Source organism: Electrona antarctica, assembly GCF_951216825.1.
Source record: "Electrona antarctica genome assembly, contig: scaffold_277, whole genome shotgun sequence".
NCBI lineage: Eukaryota > Metazoa > Chordata > Actinopteri > Myctophiformes > Myctophidae > Electrona > Electrona antarctica.
In genome coordinates this window covers 36789-53748 of record NW_027638086.1, presented here as the reverse complement: position 1 = coordinate 53748, position 16960 = coordinate 36789, and the positions used below count along the sequence as shown (strand labels likewise).

Below are 16960 nucleotides of genomic sequence, written 5' to 3'. Positions count from 1 at the left end.
AGATCTACAAGCTTGATCTACACACCGAACGCAACCAAACTACTCCTCAATCTCTTCCCCACTAGTCTCTCTTCAACAACGCAACGTGGAGTTGAGAGAGTCACATTCTTAAAGCAGCCAGCAACAAACTGAGAAATGTTAAGTTTAGCCCCGGAGCAGAGAGGGACAGCCTTTGTGTGTGTTTGCTAGTGTTGGCTAGCGCTGCATGAGAAAGGAAAACCTCAACAACTACTACTAGTATAGAACACATGGAATAAAGCAAAAATAAAACCTCAAGACTGAAAATGTAATTTAGGCCGGCCAGCTGAAGAAATCACTTTTAGACCATTCATGTTTCTGAATTCTGAAAGAAGCTCCTAAACTTGTATTCTATTGCTAGTTTGATCACTTCAAATACTCGTTCATCTTAAAATAACTAATGACAGAAAATAGCCAATCTACAAGCTCACAACACGTCGCACTGCGACGTGTTGTGAGCTTGTAGATTGGCTATTTTCGGTGCACAGCATGCTTTCACAGAAGACACGCTGGCTTCTGAGAACTTTAATCCATGAGAACAGTGACCTGAAATGGAAACGGGTCTGGCCAGTAAGTTGTGATCCGACTCCCTGAATATGTAACCTGCCCTTGGTACCCAAATAACATCTACTTGATGTAACCGCGTCTCTCCGAAACAAATGTCTAATCTCAGTCTGACGACCGCTAGGTACAGTTGGTTGGATACCCAGATGAAGTGAGATATAAATCCATTTACAAAAAGATGCAGAGGATTTAAAACAAAAAGGTGTCTTTTTTTTCTACAATTTTCTGCAACAAAACATATGCTATTATTAAAAAATAAGTTTTGGTGTCTATGCCATCTGCTGCTACAAAAGAAAGACTCAATAATTCCCCCCCCCCCTAAAATGACATGACAAATGTGCCACAATAAATATTATAGTATGTTTAACGACTTAAACCCTATATACTTTGATGACCAGGCCCCCACAGGGTATCCTCCATTTTCTTCCCTCTGCAACAAAAGAACAAATCTCTTCACTGAAAAGAGCCAAATCTACAAGCTCACACGCGTCGAGAGTTTATAGATTGTGTTCATGTCGTTCAAGACCCAGACCTGAATGTTCCCCACCCGCTCCTACTACCAGTTCAGACTTTACAAGGACAATGACAATAAACAGGTTGCGAAGATGTCGATCAAAATGATCCAAAGAAACGATTTCCTGGCAGACTGAAATTAGAACTGGACGGATCCGCTTTACCGGGGAATGCCACTCAATTTAATATTCCTATACAGTGTGTTATTCCTACGACAAAAGCCAATTTAAACACAATGTCCACTAGTCCACCAAGACGGAGGTTACTGTAGTTACAACTTTCATCATTAAAAGGGCAGATTCCTTAGCAAACTCCAGCTGCACAGATAAGAACCCTCACTGTCCCACTCAGACACATGGATGAACTGTAGTGTACATCAGTGGCGTGCACAGACATTTAGAGGGGCAGGTGCTCAATTGGAAAAAGGGCACTTTGTGCAGCGCGTGGAACCGGCTGGTTGCCTTAATAGTGTGAGATTAATAGATTGTGGGGCCTAAATAATATATTAGAAGCTTTTTATCAAGAATTGATCAATGTTACCATGGTCCACATACTGTACAGTGTAACTGTGCTCTAGCACCCCCTAGTGTCTATCTGTGCACGCCAGACGCCACTGGTGTACATTGCTCTGACACAATGTTTATTTTCTCTTGCCTCTTATGGTGAGACCATTGTTACAATATAAAGTGAGGGTGAACACATTTTTCTCCCATCGGGCAACCAAAATATAAAGACTCCAGAGCCCGACCCCATAACTAAAACCTCATTATACTGTAAATTGGGCTTAAGCCTTCATGAATAACAAGACATAAAAGGTTTCATAATGTTTGTAGCCAAACTGAATGCCTGCCAAAAAGAAACTGACTTGCTGCTAATCATGGTGTTGCATGTTGGCTGGCTGCCAAACAAACCGCTCTCCTAAAAAATATGCGCAACAGACCAAAAAAGACTAAAGCCTGATTGGGCCAGTGTCACATACAGTACAGTACAGCAGATCTACAAGTTCACAACACAACGCATCGTGACGCTTTGTGAGCTTGCAGATCGGCCATCTTTGGTGGGCGACACTACAAACAGCCGAGTATATAAATTGGGCATAAGCTGCATAACAATTAATTTTCCCCCCCCCCTCTTGGCACTGACATTTGTTGCTCGACTCGAAACGATAAATGTCAGCAAGCAAACCTGTTCACCTGCCGGCTCATACAGACTACTTTGCCAAGCCAATTATGAGATGCAATTTGGTGAAAAACAATGTGTTTCCACGTACAAAAAGTCACTGGAGTTATTTAGCTGCAATTATTCAGCAAAGGCACAGTTTAGTAATAAAAATAGTCGAGAGAGGAAACCGAGGTTTCAAACACTCTGTCAAACAACAGTAACATAACACTGTAGGTATTTGGGCATACCGGAGTTGTTGGAACTACACATACAAGTCCATGAAATGAGTGGCATTTCCCATTAAAACGAACTGGTCAATTGGAAACTGGTCTTCCCTCTCAAAATAACGTACGATTAAAAGACTGGAGTATTTGCATAAGGGTGGCCTTTAATGTTGTGTAACCATGCTCATTTCTATACGGACAACATACAGTATGCTGGTATCTAGCGCAAACGTTCACAACATAATCCTCACATTCATTATTGCACTTGCAGGTGGACAGGTGTGTAAAAGATCAGTGGCAGTTCACAACCCACAGGGCAGCAGTCATGGTGGCACGACCTCACACTTGGCAAGTCTTTAAGCACTTAAACCCCCAGGTTTTTGGACTGAAGTCCCTCAGTTTCTGTTTTTTGAGTGGTGTAACCACTCCAAGGAACAGCAATGTCCGTGTTCACTCACCTATGTGACTCGTGTTAATGTGTGTGACTCATGAGTACCAGTAGGGGCGCTGTCGTGCCAGAAACAGAGAGAGAGAGATAGTGTTGCACTGTTGCCTGCTAATGAGAGAGAGAGGGGGGGGGGGTGTAAGTTGCACCACTCAGTTCACACGGGTGTGATTTTTTCTTTTTCTCTCTACATGAACGTTTTCACCAGAACGCGAATGCTGGGGTTTAATTAAGGGGTGAAGCTGCTAGGATATGGCCTGGCATGGCCAGACTTAATATCAATGCGTACCGTAGAGAATAGCCTGGAACTTAGCGACGTGGTTATAAACAGATTCCAACGTGCCACAGCAAAGAAAAGAAAAAAAAAGTCTCACTTTGAATAGTGGGCTCTGATTGGTCACCCACAACTCTGGGGTGAGAGAAATGTAATATGAACCGAGGAGTGCCAGCCAGACCAATCTCGATAGGATACCAGATACGTCTGGTTTCCAGGCTAGCTATGATACAGTAAATATCCATGCAGTGTGATGTTCAATTAGGCCAATGAGGAGAGGGGGGGGGGGGGGGGGGGGGGTGATATAATGTAGTCAACTAAAGAAAAACAGCTATTTATGGATTCATACATTTATCCGCTTGAAACAGAAAAAAAAAAGGCAAACTACCGTCTTCTCAAATGAGGTACCACAGGGTACCACAGAGGTACCACAGGTTATGATCAATGCTACCGGTATTCTTTCAGTTCGCTAAGACGTGTGGTCACAGTTCTGAAAAATATGATACGTTTTAAGAAATATCAGTGCAGGAGCAGCACTGACCTTTTTTTGACAGCACCAAGTATAGCAGTGGAACAGTGACCTAGTATAATAATACCTCATATTATGTACACATAAGAGATGAAAGTACCCTTTTACCATTTCAAGTTCTGAGGCCCCGTTTACACACCTCCGTTAAGATACGTCGTCAAACTATTTACACGCAACACATAACAAAATAAAAAAAAATGATCGTATAGATCCATGACATTTATCGTGTGACATTCTTTTGAAAATATAATATATACAAAGTGCTAAAATGAAACCTTGCTACTCAGCGATGCATATAGCAGTAGACTATATAAAATGAAACCTTGCTACTCAGCGATGCATATAGCAGTAGACTATATAAAATGAAACCTTGCTACTCAGCGATGCATACGGCAGTAGACTATATAAAATGAAACCTTGCTACTCAGCGATGCATATAGCGGTAGACTATATAAAATGAAACCTTGCTACTCAGCGATGCATATAGCAGTAGACTATATAAAATGAAACCTTGCTACTCAGCGATGCATACGGCAGTAGACTATATAAAATGAAACCTTGCTACTCAGCGATGCATACGGCAGTAGACTATATAAAATGAAACCTTGCTACTCAGTGATGCATATAGCAGTAGACTATATAAAATGAAACCTTGCTACTCAGCGATGCATACGGCAGTAGACTATATAAAATGAAACCTTGCTACTCAGCGATGCATATAGCAGTAGACTATATAAAATGAAACCTTGCTACTCAGCGATGCATACGGCAGTAGACTATATAAAATGAAACCTTGCTACTCAGCGATGCATACGGCAGTAGACTATATAAAATGAAACCTTGCTACTCAGCGATGCATACGGCGGTAGACTATATAAAATGAAACCTTGCTACTCAGCGACGCATACAGCGGTAGACTATATAAAATGAAACCTTGCTACTCAGCGACGCATACAGCGGTAGACTACATGTTGCCAAAGGCAATGGTTTAGCTCCACGACGGTACTGAAAGGCGCTTCAGAATACGTTCATCTTGCTCATGAAAAAAGGACAAATGCATATACTATACTAGTTCCTCCGCTTATAGTATCTATATTGTCTATACGTACATATATACACATGTGTTTCTCTCCGTTTCTTTTAAAGGGTTTCATTCCAAAATACAATATATATATATCTGCTATATAAAGAAAAGCTACATCTAGCCTATTTTCATTTGACTAATAAAAATACATTTGATTCTATCCTAAAAAAAGTACTATTGTTAGGAGGTTTTAGAATAACTCAAGTCATTAAAGTAACACATTATTTTTTCCAAAGGATGTGTCTATCTGGTCTGAAGAAATGGGCCATAATTAATCAACATATGCCAGTGTTATGCACCAAAAACGGACAATCTACAAGCTCACACCGCATCGCACTGCGACGGTTTGTGAGCTTGTAGATCGGCTATACTTTCCTCTCTTCTCACAACATTCTGTTGGGACCATCTCCGTGAAGAAATGTGTGTAGAAAAAAATATATAGATATTTAATAGCCCTAATTTCTTCATAGTAATCTCTAACATAAGTCACAATTGGCCAAAATACAATGGACAAAATAAGTATATTAAATATGGACGCTGCTTTTATATTCACATCAAAAGGTTATGAAGCTAGATTAAAATCCACAACTAATATTGCACTTATTACATAAAATAATAAATAGGATATCAATATTGGATTTATCTGTTTAAAAGGGGCCCTCAGCTCTGGAGAAGTCATTTTGACCCCTTTTGGTGTTAGCATTATGTTATGCTTTAGCTATTGAAAAATAGCAGATCTACAAGCTCATAGCGCGCCACCGAGTGGCGCGCTACAAGCTTGTAGGTCTGCTATTTTTGAAAAATCGAAGAACGACTGACATACTGTAGAAACATAGCTTTTTCAGAAAACTGTCAGGATGTAGAAGACATTTTTAGAATCTGATCTCAGGTCAAAATGGGTTAAGAGACAGTCCTGACTCATACAGTAAGTGACATTCCACCAATGACTGATTTGACCCTTTCCAGCTGCAATGTACAGACTTCATACACTAGTATTTCATGATAGAAATATAAATTCCTGCTGGGGGTTTATTTCCCACGGTTATCTGTACGGCACGACCCGTCTGTCAGGTGTACCTGAGCACCTGAGCGCTGTTGCGTTGGCGTAAATGGTCACGCCCACCTCCAAGCAAGTAGTTTTAGACTGCGACGGAGGGGCGCCGTCTCAGGCGAACTTGAGCCACGTGAGTTGACGACGCGTACCCGAGGCCGAGCGCAGCATTCGGGGCATATTATTGGGAGATTGCAATGGCAAAAACACCAGTGAATCTAAAAGCCTGATTTATACCTTGAAAACTTGTAGATCTGCCATTATCGGCGTACGATGCAGTATAAATTAAACGTTACACTGATGATTCTGAAAACAATAAATTGAATCCGAGCCATTTCTCTTTCGGGCATTTCACTAAGGGATATTAAAGGATCATAAACTTGAGTGTGTTCGTCCGCTAGTCCATTAAACCATGGTACTGTGTATGGTTGGAATGCAGCATGGAGCTACACTTCATCACCTGATGATCACAAATCACACATTGTTCTCAAAGACGGCATATGGTGGCAAAAATAATCTAAAATCAACTCACAGTTCTACACAGTAAAATCCTGAGCATGAATTCACTTAGCTAATTTAACACTAAAGAAAATGGGGGTTCTCGGCTCCCAAACCTAGTGTCAGAACATGGAATGATTTAGTGAATACATGAATGTTCTTGCCCAAAAGAGAACAATAGAATAATTCTGGAATGCTGAATGCCAGGAAAGTAATCCAAAGAGTGAATTAGCCAGAATGGTGGTGCAAGAGGTAAAAAAAAGAAAAGGAGTCAGAAAATGCCAGGTTCAAACTATTAGCATGCTTTTAGATTTTGCACTCGGCTATCAAGCAATGCGTTGAGATTAATTTAGCTGTTGCTTAACCCATTTTGGGTGGGAACCTCTTTTGGTGTTAGCATTATGTTATGCTTTAGCTATTAAAAATAGCAGATCTACAAGCTCATAGCGCGCCACCGAGTGGCGCGCTACAAGCTTGTAGGTCTGCCATTTTTGAAAAATCGTGAAAATGCGGCACAAATCTTTGAATATATATTCTTTCAGAAGACTTTTTTTTTATTACGACGTCAGGCCTAAATGGGTTAAGGTCCTATGCATTAATGGGAAAGCATGGGACGTGTCAGCCACATGGACATGTGTACCATGACCCTGCCATCTAGTACAGCCACATGGACATGTGTACCATGACCCTGCAGCCACATGGACATGTGTACCATGACCCTGCAGCCACATGGACATGTGTACCATGACCCTGCAGCCACATGGACATGTGTACCATGACCCTGCAGCCACATGGACATGTGTACCATGACCCTGCAGCCACATGGACATGTGTACCATGACCCTGCAGCCACATGGACATGTGTACCATGACCCTGCAGCCACATGGACATGTGTACCATGACCCTGCAGCCACATGGACATGTGTACCATGACCCTGCAGCCACATGGACATGTGTACCATGACCCTGCCATCTAGTACAGCCACATGGACATGTGTACCATGACCCTGCAGCCACATGGACATGTGTACCATGACCCTGCAGCCACATGGACATGTGTACCATGACACTGCAGCCACATGGACATGTGTACCATGACCCTGCAGCCACATGGACATGTGTACCATGACCCTGCCATCTAGTACAGCCACATGGACATGTGTACCATGACCCTGCAGCCACATGGACATGTGTACCATGACCCTGCAGCCACATGGACATGTGTACCATGACCCTGCAGCCACATGGACATGTGTACCATGACACTGCAGCCACATGGACATGTGTACCATGACCCTGCAGCCACATGGACATGTGTACCATGACCCTGCAGCCACATGGACATGTGTACCATGACCCTGCAGCCACATGGACATGTGTACCATGACACTGCAGCCACATGGACATGTGTACCATGACACTGACTGCAGCCACATGGACATGTGTACCATGACCCTACAGCCACATGGACATGTGTACCATGACCCTGCAGCCACATGGACATGTGTACCATGACCCTGCAGCCACATGGACATGTGTACCATGACCCTGCAGCCACATGGACATGTGTACCATGACCCTGCCATCTAGTACCTAAAACTCAACGGTACTGTAGTTAGTGCCAATAGATTCATGTTCCCAAAATAAATAGTGGATATACGGTTAACGCACGCATATGGTATTCTCCATTGACTTGACCGTTTTGCAAAGTGCTTTCCTTCTTGATGTTTGGCAAAACCTACCCCCCCCCCCCCCCCCCCCCCCGATTACCTCGTAATACATGTTCTATATATGATATAAATGTTCCAAAACAGCCCACACAGTAAAATCCTCAGTGTTAATTCAACTCAGATTGTGTGCAAATGTAACCAAACGGACTACCGACGCACTAGATTTTACTGTGTGGATTGATTTGGATTACTTAACGTAACTGATAAAACAATGGCAATTCTTGAAAATGCGTACATTTTGGAATGAAACTCTTTTTTTTTATGTATGTGTGCACTAGCGGAGCATGATTATGTATATATACTGTAACTGTACAAATGTGAGCTCTAGTATTTCCAAGGTGCCTTTTCAATGTATGGGGTTGTGTAGTTATCACTGTACACGGTGTGTAGTTATCACTGTACACGGTGTGTAGTTATCACTGTACACGGTGTACGCGGTGTTGTGTAGTTATCACTGTACACGGTGAGAGACCGATACAAAAACAGAGAGGTTTGAATACAGTTAGTCGGTAATAATCCGTTTAGAATTAGAATAAACACGTATCAAATATATAGCAGTAGTGCACTACACTACCGTGTGTGCGCACTACACACAAAAGTTGTATCGTACACACTAACTACACGTGGCATGCAATTTGCATGTTCCCGTGTACTGCGCCGTGTATCTTTCCATACCCTGCTTTTTGCAATTTGCTCACAGGAGCCAAATTCATAATTAAATTTACCTTTCACTTATACGTATATACTCAACTAAAATAGGTTTTGTGTCCTTAAAAGTGGGGACAAGTGCAACAAATATTGCATATGTTCTACCATTCATCCAATGTGGAAAAATACTTATATTCCAGATGACTGTATCATAGGAAAACCTCAGAGTCCTTGTATGGATCAACTGCCAGTGCCAGCTAGTGTACATGTCCACAACATTGAAAAATAAATCTGTCACTTGGCAAATACTTTTGGCGCTCACTTTAAACTTAGGCACAAAGAAAATAGCTGCATTGCTTTAAAATGGAACTACGATTAGTATATCATTGAGGCCTCTGTGTTTGACGTGCAGGAGATTGCATGCTGGACTTTCTGGAAGATGCCTTCTTTTCGAGAGGCTTGTTCTCGCTCGAGGGAGACTTGAGGCTCATTTCGGAACTGGAAGACTTGGACTTGCCAACGTGTAACAGGGAGCGACTGAGCGAGCCGCCGGCGGGCTTGGAACTGGAAGACTCCTTTGACGCAGACTTTTTCTCACCTGCGTGACTGTCTGGGGACGCCTGCAGAGACACACTGTCTGACGTGGCGTCGCCGTCGGTGCCGCTGTCCTTGCCTTGTCCTCCGCACGGCTTGCCTGTCCTATCCGAGGCGGCCTTCTTAGACAGCATGGTGCTCTTGCCCAGGTCGGCCGACCGGCGGCTTTCCCTCTGTCGCAGGGCGTTCTTGAAGAAGGACAGCCCCTTGTCCTCGGACTTGCTGCCGCGCCGCAGGTCCTTGGAGGACACGCTGGGGGAGCGCAGGCTGGTGACGGACGAGCTGCTGCTGGAGCTCCTGAAGGACCTCCACTCCGGCCGGCCGTCCCCGCTCTTGGACATGGACAGACGGGCCACGGTGGGGCCGCCGCGGGGACTGCCCGCCAGGGGGCTGCCGGCGTGGATGGAGTCCCGGCTGTAGCTCCGCTCCACCAGCCTCTTTCGGCTGCTCGTGCAGGTTTTGTCCGTGCTGCCGGCGGGCGTTTTCTTTGCGGTCGGGGAGGGGGAGGCGGAGGACTGGGCCGTGGCGCAGGTGCACTGCTTACGCTGCGGCGTCCCCTCGGCGGGCTGAGGTGGCTCCTTCTTCTTGGAAGGGGTCCCGCTGGGCGTGGTGGAGCTGCTCTTCTTGGCATTGGTGCTCTTGTCCTTGACGCTGGCCGCTTTGGAGCCTTTAACCGGAGTACTGGAAGACGACTGGGGAATGGAGCTTTTCTGGGCAGAGGACGAGCACAGGCGTTTCTTGGAGGTCCGGTCCTGCTCCGTTTTGCTGCAGTTCTTGGACGACCCCGCGCTTTCTGCCTTTGAGCCAAATCCTCCGATGCTGCTCTTGCGTTTCTGCTCTTTGGACGGGGTGGCCTGGGGCGGTAGTGTGTTTTGGTCCAACGCCGTTATCTGGTTGTTGTTTTCGCTCGGTTCGGTATTGATGATTTTCTTCTCGGTGGGAAGCGACTTGCTGTAGACGTGGTCGAGGTAGCGCTTGTTGCCCTCCTGGTCACTGTAGCTCTCCATCATGGACAGGGGCGACCTGCTGCCAAAGTAACGCTCGTGTCTGCTGTAGCTGCCAAAACAAGACGTGGAGACTTTGTCGTCGCAGGCCTCGCCTATCCTCTCTAGAGGCGGCGAGGAGCGAGAGTCTAGGGAGAAGCGCGACGGAGAGTTGGACCTGGGAGAGTTGGACCTCATGTGGAGCTTGGCAGAGAGAGACCAGGAAGGCTTCAGTCCCGAGTCACTGATGGCCAGAGGGCTGGCGATGGACGACCTGGAGGAAGAACTCTGACGATGAATGCTTCTCACAAAAGGCCGGGTGGAAAATCCGCCTGGTACAAAAAAAAAAGAAAAAGAGATGGTACTCCTTCACACATCCATTATTTTTGTCATCAATTCTACACGGTCAACAAGGTTCTACACAATGTGTCCAATTGCTATAAAAATGGGATATGTTTTTTCCATCGAATCATGACTCACTGGAGTAGCAATAGTTTAGACACTAGGGCTGGGAGATATGGACAAACTAAAATATCACAATATGTTTGACCAAATACCTTCATATCAATATTCTGATGGCACTATTGTAAGGTATTGTAATTGTAATGACGATAACGTTCAAACAGTTTCAGAAATTGCAAACATATCTACAATCCCACAATACAATGTGACACATTGTGAGCTCGCAGATCGTCTAGTTTAGCCATTTCCGTACATTTTATAAACTATAAAATAGAGCTTAGGGTTAGGGTCCCTCCAGCTCTTGATTAAACAGAAAATGCATTTTCAGGTCGGGATACCAATCGTATCCAAACAGGAGAGATAACTCACACAGAACAGAACAGAGGATAAACGTGTGAATTTGGAATGATGACAAAAGGAATGTGCAGACATTAGACAACATCGGAACTGGAACACTACAGTATAAAATTGAAGCTGGTTTCGCCTTTTCACGCCTTTTTTAATATCAATTGATTACGGTTAACAACTGTGTTCTGTACACGCTCATAACACTCAAAAGAAGGAAAAAAAACGGAAATGAAAATTCCGCTGGCTTATGCCGTCTATGGGGACGCAGTTTTTAAGAATCGTAATATCTCGGATTCTTCTTCTTAGGCTCTTCTTGGCTCAAAACAAGCTTGATTTGTGGCTCATGTATCTAACCGATATGATCCCCGGTTACAAATTGTATGTTTTGGGTGAATTAAATAACAATCGCGGCACCCGTTATATAGCGATAATTCACTTCCTGGGTCTCGGCTTCCGAGTGAAATGGCTTTCAAACTAAGAGCTTCGCCGTATTAACTGACTGGGCGGCGGTCCTGGAGTACCCCTTTCAGACACCAGATAGTGGTGTTGGCTGTCAATAAGTTAAAGAGCTAATGAACAAGCACTCTATAGCAATGATTACCATCACCAATCCACAATATACTAGTGCGTATAACCATAATCTCATAGACCCATATCACTATATCAATATCATATTGATATATTGCCTGGCCCTACAGAGAGTATTGTTCTAAATGCCATAGAAGTCAACTGAGAGGCTGTTACATAACCCTCTCATAATGCAGAGGAGGACCTTTGTCTCCAAACTGTGCTTTGTAACATTTCAAAAGCTGTATTTCTCAGGGTGCCTCCACAGTGCAATGGTTCCAGCAGCAGCCATACAATTGCAATGACCCCGGCGGTTCGACTCGGGGTCGGGGACCTGTGTTGTTGTTTCTGGGCAACCCTCCCTCCTCCGCCCATGCATTTTCATTTTCTTTATACTGTGTCGTTTATAAAGAAACACGTACCCAAGGATAATCTTAAAGCGGGTGTGTGTTTTTTCTTTATCTCACCATTTTTACCTTTACAAAGATGTTCTGCTTTTAGAACGTTTAGCTTCAGAGTGACCTTACTTGCTCACGTCGTGTGGATACGTAAAACTGGCCCTAGATCAACAACATTAAACTGCTTTGCCATTTAATAACATATTGAAATAAACAGCTGTTCTGAAATACATTTAAAAAAATACATTTACACACATTTATTTCCCTGTGTGTGTGTCATGCCTTATTTTTAGGACTTTAGCGTGATTTGTGTCTCACTGAAATTGCTTTGTCTGAGGAAGAGTGTGGCACACTCCAAATGTCACCAGTGGTGATTTGGGAGCTCGATTGAGTGTGCAGTGTCTTTTCTTTGTTCTTCTGGCTAAAACCTTGGATTTTATTGTTTGGATGCATGTGCCCGAGGTCGGACTTTCTTACATTTACATAACACATTTCAGAATGTCTCACCGTCATCTTCGCTGCGTTCGGCCGCAAACTCCACAGACTCGGCGAGCGAAGCTAAAGATGTGCGTCTGGAAGAAGCCCCGGAGGCTAAGCTGGCAGGCCTGCTCCCTGGCAACCTGTTGACCCAGTGGTCACACAGAGAGGAGCTGGTGGAACCTGGATGGAACAAAGACATTGGTCACAGAGAGAGGAGCTGGTGGAACCTGGATGGAACAAAGACATTGGTCACAGAGAGAGGAGCTGGTGGAACCTGGATGGAACAAAGACATTGGTCACACAGAGAGGAGCTGGTGGAACCTGGATGGAACAAAGACATTGGTCACACAGAGAGGAGCTGGTGGAACCTGGATGGAACAAAGACATTGGTCACAGAGAGAGGAGCTGGTGGAACCTGGATGGAACAAAGACATTGGTCACAGAGAGAGGAGCTGGTGGAACCTGGATGGAACAAAGACATTGGTCACACAGAGAGGAGCTGGTGGAACCTGGATGGAACAAAGACATTGGTCACAGAGAGAGGAGATGGTGGAACCTGGATGGAACAAAGACATTGGTCACACAGAGAGGAGCTGGTGGAACCTGGATGGAAGAAAGACATTGGTCACACAGAGAGGAGCTGGTGGAACCTGGATGGAACAAAGACATTGGTCACACAGAGAGGAGCTGGTGGAACCTGGATGGAAGAAAGACATTGGTCACACAGAGAGGAGCTGGTGGAACCTGGATGGAAGAAAGACATTGGTCACACAGAGAGGAGCTGGTGGAACCTGGATGGAAGAAAGACATTGGTCACACAGAGAGGAGCTGGTGGAACCTGGATGGAAGAAAGACATTGGTCACACAGAGAGGAGCTGGTGGAACCTTGATGGAAGAAAGACATTGGTCACACAGAGAGGAGTTGGTGGAACCTGCATTAACCAAAGACCAAAATAAATGACAGTTCTGGACCAACACCTCCATGCCGTACAGGTGCAACTCATTACCTACATAATAAACTACCAAAACACATCTCATTCATCACACACAATACACTTGAAATGATAGTTATTTAACAAAACAGTTTTTTTCCCGTTTTTTTTACACATAATGATCACTACAAAATGTAAAAAAAATGTAATAAACAGTCAAAGGACCATATACACCCATCATACAATACTTTCACATCTGAATTACAAGTAGTTATAGTTACATTAAGTCCCAATCTGGGAACCCATCGGCAAAAAAAAGAAAAAACAGCACCCTCTGCTGTTTGTTTCCTTCGGTACAGAATCTGTTCTTGAGAGATTACAGTAAGTCCTAACACAACCTACTAAGACACTATTTAACTAATAGTATGGTTTATACAGGAGGGAATGTGTGTTCCTGTAATCCAGTGAAGGTTTCCTTCTGGAGTGTTAGATCTCCTGCTGTAAAATACAACAGGCTGACGTCAGATGCGATAGCAGGGGGGGGGGGGGGGGGCAGGCGGGGAAAGAAAAACCCACTGACCGGCCACTGAGCTGTTGGCGGACCAGGAGGGAATGGCGGTCCTTCGTTGGTAGAACAGGATGTAGGCCGTCTGTTGGCACACGTCCTCATCAGCCATGGGCTGGACCTCGCTGTCATCGAAGCAGTACCACACACCATCCATAGAGTTCTTACAGTAGGCTGGGGAGAGAGAGAATGGAGTGCATGGGAGAGATCAAACAGGTTTCCATTAGAACATTTTATTTTTTTTATTTTATTTTTTTGTGGCTTTCGCCTTTATTTTATATTTTTTTATGGAGGGACAGACAGTAGGCTGACAGGAAATGGGGAGAGAGATGGGGGGGGGGGGGGTGACATGCAGTAAAGGCTGTCGGGATCGGGAATCGAACCCGCGGCACACTGCCAGACTGGATCACCAGAGAGCTGAGACAGGAATTTATGTCCTGAGAATCCTGACATTCCGGTGCATTATGCCAGGCACTCAAATGTCTATCTACGTCCTGTAAGTAGACTTGGAAATAAAACTAGTGTTGACTAATCATTACAAGTGGCTCTTGTTTTGAAGAGGAAGTCAGAGGAGGGTCCGTTTCGGCTGTAACCGAACGTAACCGCTGTAACCTTTGTTGAAACTTAAAGGGCAAGTTGTGCCATTCGGAGCACTATGGTCGCTAAACCACGTGAAATTAAACACAAGCTTTTAGCCAAAGTTCATATATGTACCATATGAAAACCATGCATCTGTCACTTAAACAATGTACACACTTTGGAATTACGTTAAAAAAAAGAGATATATAGATCATTTGGATTAACTGTTGTTGAACCAATGTTAAATGTTGTTCTCTTTTTTTTTGCATGACATTCTCAGCATTACCTGTGTAGTGTCCTCCGTGCATGTTGCCATGGGTTACCTGTGTAGTGTCCTCCGTGCATGTTGCCATGGTTACCTGTGTAGTGTCCTCCGTGCATGTTGCCATGGTTACCTGTGTAGTGTCCTCCGTGCTGCATGTTGCCATGGTTACCTGTGTAGTGTCCTCCGTGCTGCATGTTGCCATGGTTACCTGTGTAGTGTCCTCCGTGCATGTTGCCATGGTTACCTGTGTAGTGTCCTCCGTGCTGCATGTTGCCATGGTTACCTGTGTAGTGTCCTCCGTGCATGTTGCCATGGGTTACCTGTGTAGTGTCCTCCGTGCATGTTGCCATGGTTACCTGTGTAGTGTCCTCCGTGCATGTTGCCATGGTTACCTGTGTAGTGTCCTCCGTGCTGCATGTTGCCATGGTTACCTGTGTAGTGTCCTCCGTGCTGCATGTTGCCATGGTTACCTGTGTAGTGTCCTCCGTGCATGTTGCCATGGTTACCTGTGTAGTGTCCTCCGTGCATGTTGCCATGGGTTACCTGTGTAGTGTCCTCCGTGCATGTTGCCATGGGTTACCTGTGTAGTGTCCTCCGTGCATGTTGCCATGGTGATTGCACACGGCGTACAGGTCGTACAGGTAGTCGTCGGGGTTGCGCCCCAGGCCGTAGGGCCGTCTCCACGGCGACCAGTGGGAGGGTAAGCTCCAGCTGCTCTGACTCCTCTTCACCACGTGGGGCGCCATGTCCATGCCCATCAGGGGGAACCGCACCATGTTCTGCATCTTCACCCTCCTGTCGGCCTCCTACGGTACAGTACGTTGTTGTGTTGTCACACAACACATGGATTAACACATTTAGACCTGACGGTGATTCTACAAATGTCTTCTGAAAAACCCATGTTTCTATGTCAGTGGTGCTCAAACATTTTCATGTCAAGGACCCCCAGAAATATATTATGTAATTGGCCGCCGACCCCCATCTGAAAATATGTAGTTCCAGGGACGCCCCCGGAAGCAACGATTTGAGTAAAAACGTTCGCTCTGAAAGAATATATATATATTCAAAGATTTGTGTCACGTTTTCACGATTTTTCAAAAATAGCAGATCTACAAGCTCGTAGCGCAGCACTCGGTGCTGCGCTATGAGCTTGTAGTATAACAATGCTTAAAACACCAAAAGGGGTTCCCATTCAGAATGGGTTAAAGCAAAATAAATAATAAATGACAATGAAAATGTTTGTGGGACCAAGTCCTAATGTCCGAGGTGTGAAACAGTATGAAAAGGAGCCGATTCCTAAACAATGAACACAACCTTTGCTTTTATACAAAAGTATGAAAAATCCAGACCAAGACTATTAAAAGTTTATGGAAAATGCTTCTGAACATATTGCTACTTTGACCACTACAAAGGCTTAAAGAAAACAGAAAACAGCCCCTCTACAAGAGATTACATTGAGCGCTTGTAGATGGGCTGTTTTTGCTGCGCAACACATTGCTTCCACAGAAGACATGCTCAAAAAAACTCCTCACTTCAATTCATTCAAAGGTAAAAACGATCTGTCAAGTTGTCGGCCTGGCATTGAGAGCAAAAGGAATGAGAAAAAGAACATCCAAGTCCTCTCAAAATGTATATAATAATATTAACAATAACAATACATTCATTGTTTGCAAAGACAATTATTTCGTCCACTGCACTGGAAACAATACAGTAGACACTTCTTTTTGTAATGCTAATCAAAAATAAATAAAAGGAAAATAAAAAAAAGAATATAATAATTTGAGAAACACTGGAATAGATATAACAGGAAGGAGAAGGGATAAACAACACAGAATACAGTTGATTTCACACGGCCTGTCACAATTATTATTTCAGATAATAGCATTGTCATTATCGACATAATCGTAATGCCAGAAAAAACATAATAGCAGATCTACAAGCTTACAACACGTAAGCTTGTAGACCAGCTATTGTAGATCAGATCTGCTATTTAATTATTATTATTTTTGCATAATGTGTCGGTAACTTTTCATAGCCGCCTTGTGCA

General features: G+C 44.2%; 1 protein-coding gene across 2 annotated transcripts in view; it reads right to left on the bottom strand.

Moving 5' to 3' along the window:
• Nucleotides 1-8754: 8754 nt before the first annotated feature.
• Nucleotides 8755-16960, bottom strand: part of LOC306918397 (ubiquitin carboxyl-terminal hydrolase 31-like) — a 29253-nt gene continuing 21047 nt past the window's right edge. For both annotated transcript variants that reach the window (XM_079531296.1, XM_079531297.1), the window contains 4 exons: nucleotides 15494-15719; nucleotides 14085-14243; nucleotides 12600-12752; nucleotides 8755-10649 (listed from right to left, as the gene is read on the bottom strand). In XM_079531296.1, coding sequence (XP_079387422.1) covers nucleotides 9124-10649; nucleotides 12600-12752; nucleotides 14085-14243; nucleotides 15494-15719 — 2064 coding nt within the window. In that variant the 3' untranslated portion in view covers nucleotides 8755-9123. The remainder of the gene's footprint in view (nucleotides 10650-12599; nucleotides 12753-14084; nucleotides 14244-15493; nucleotides 15720-16960) is intronic.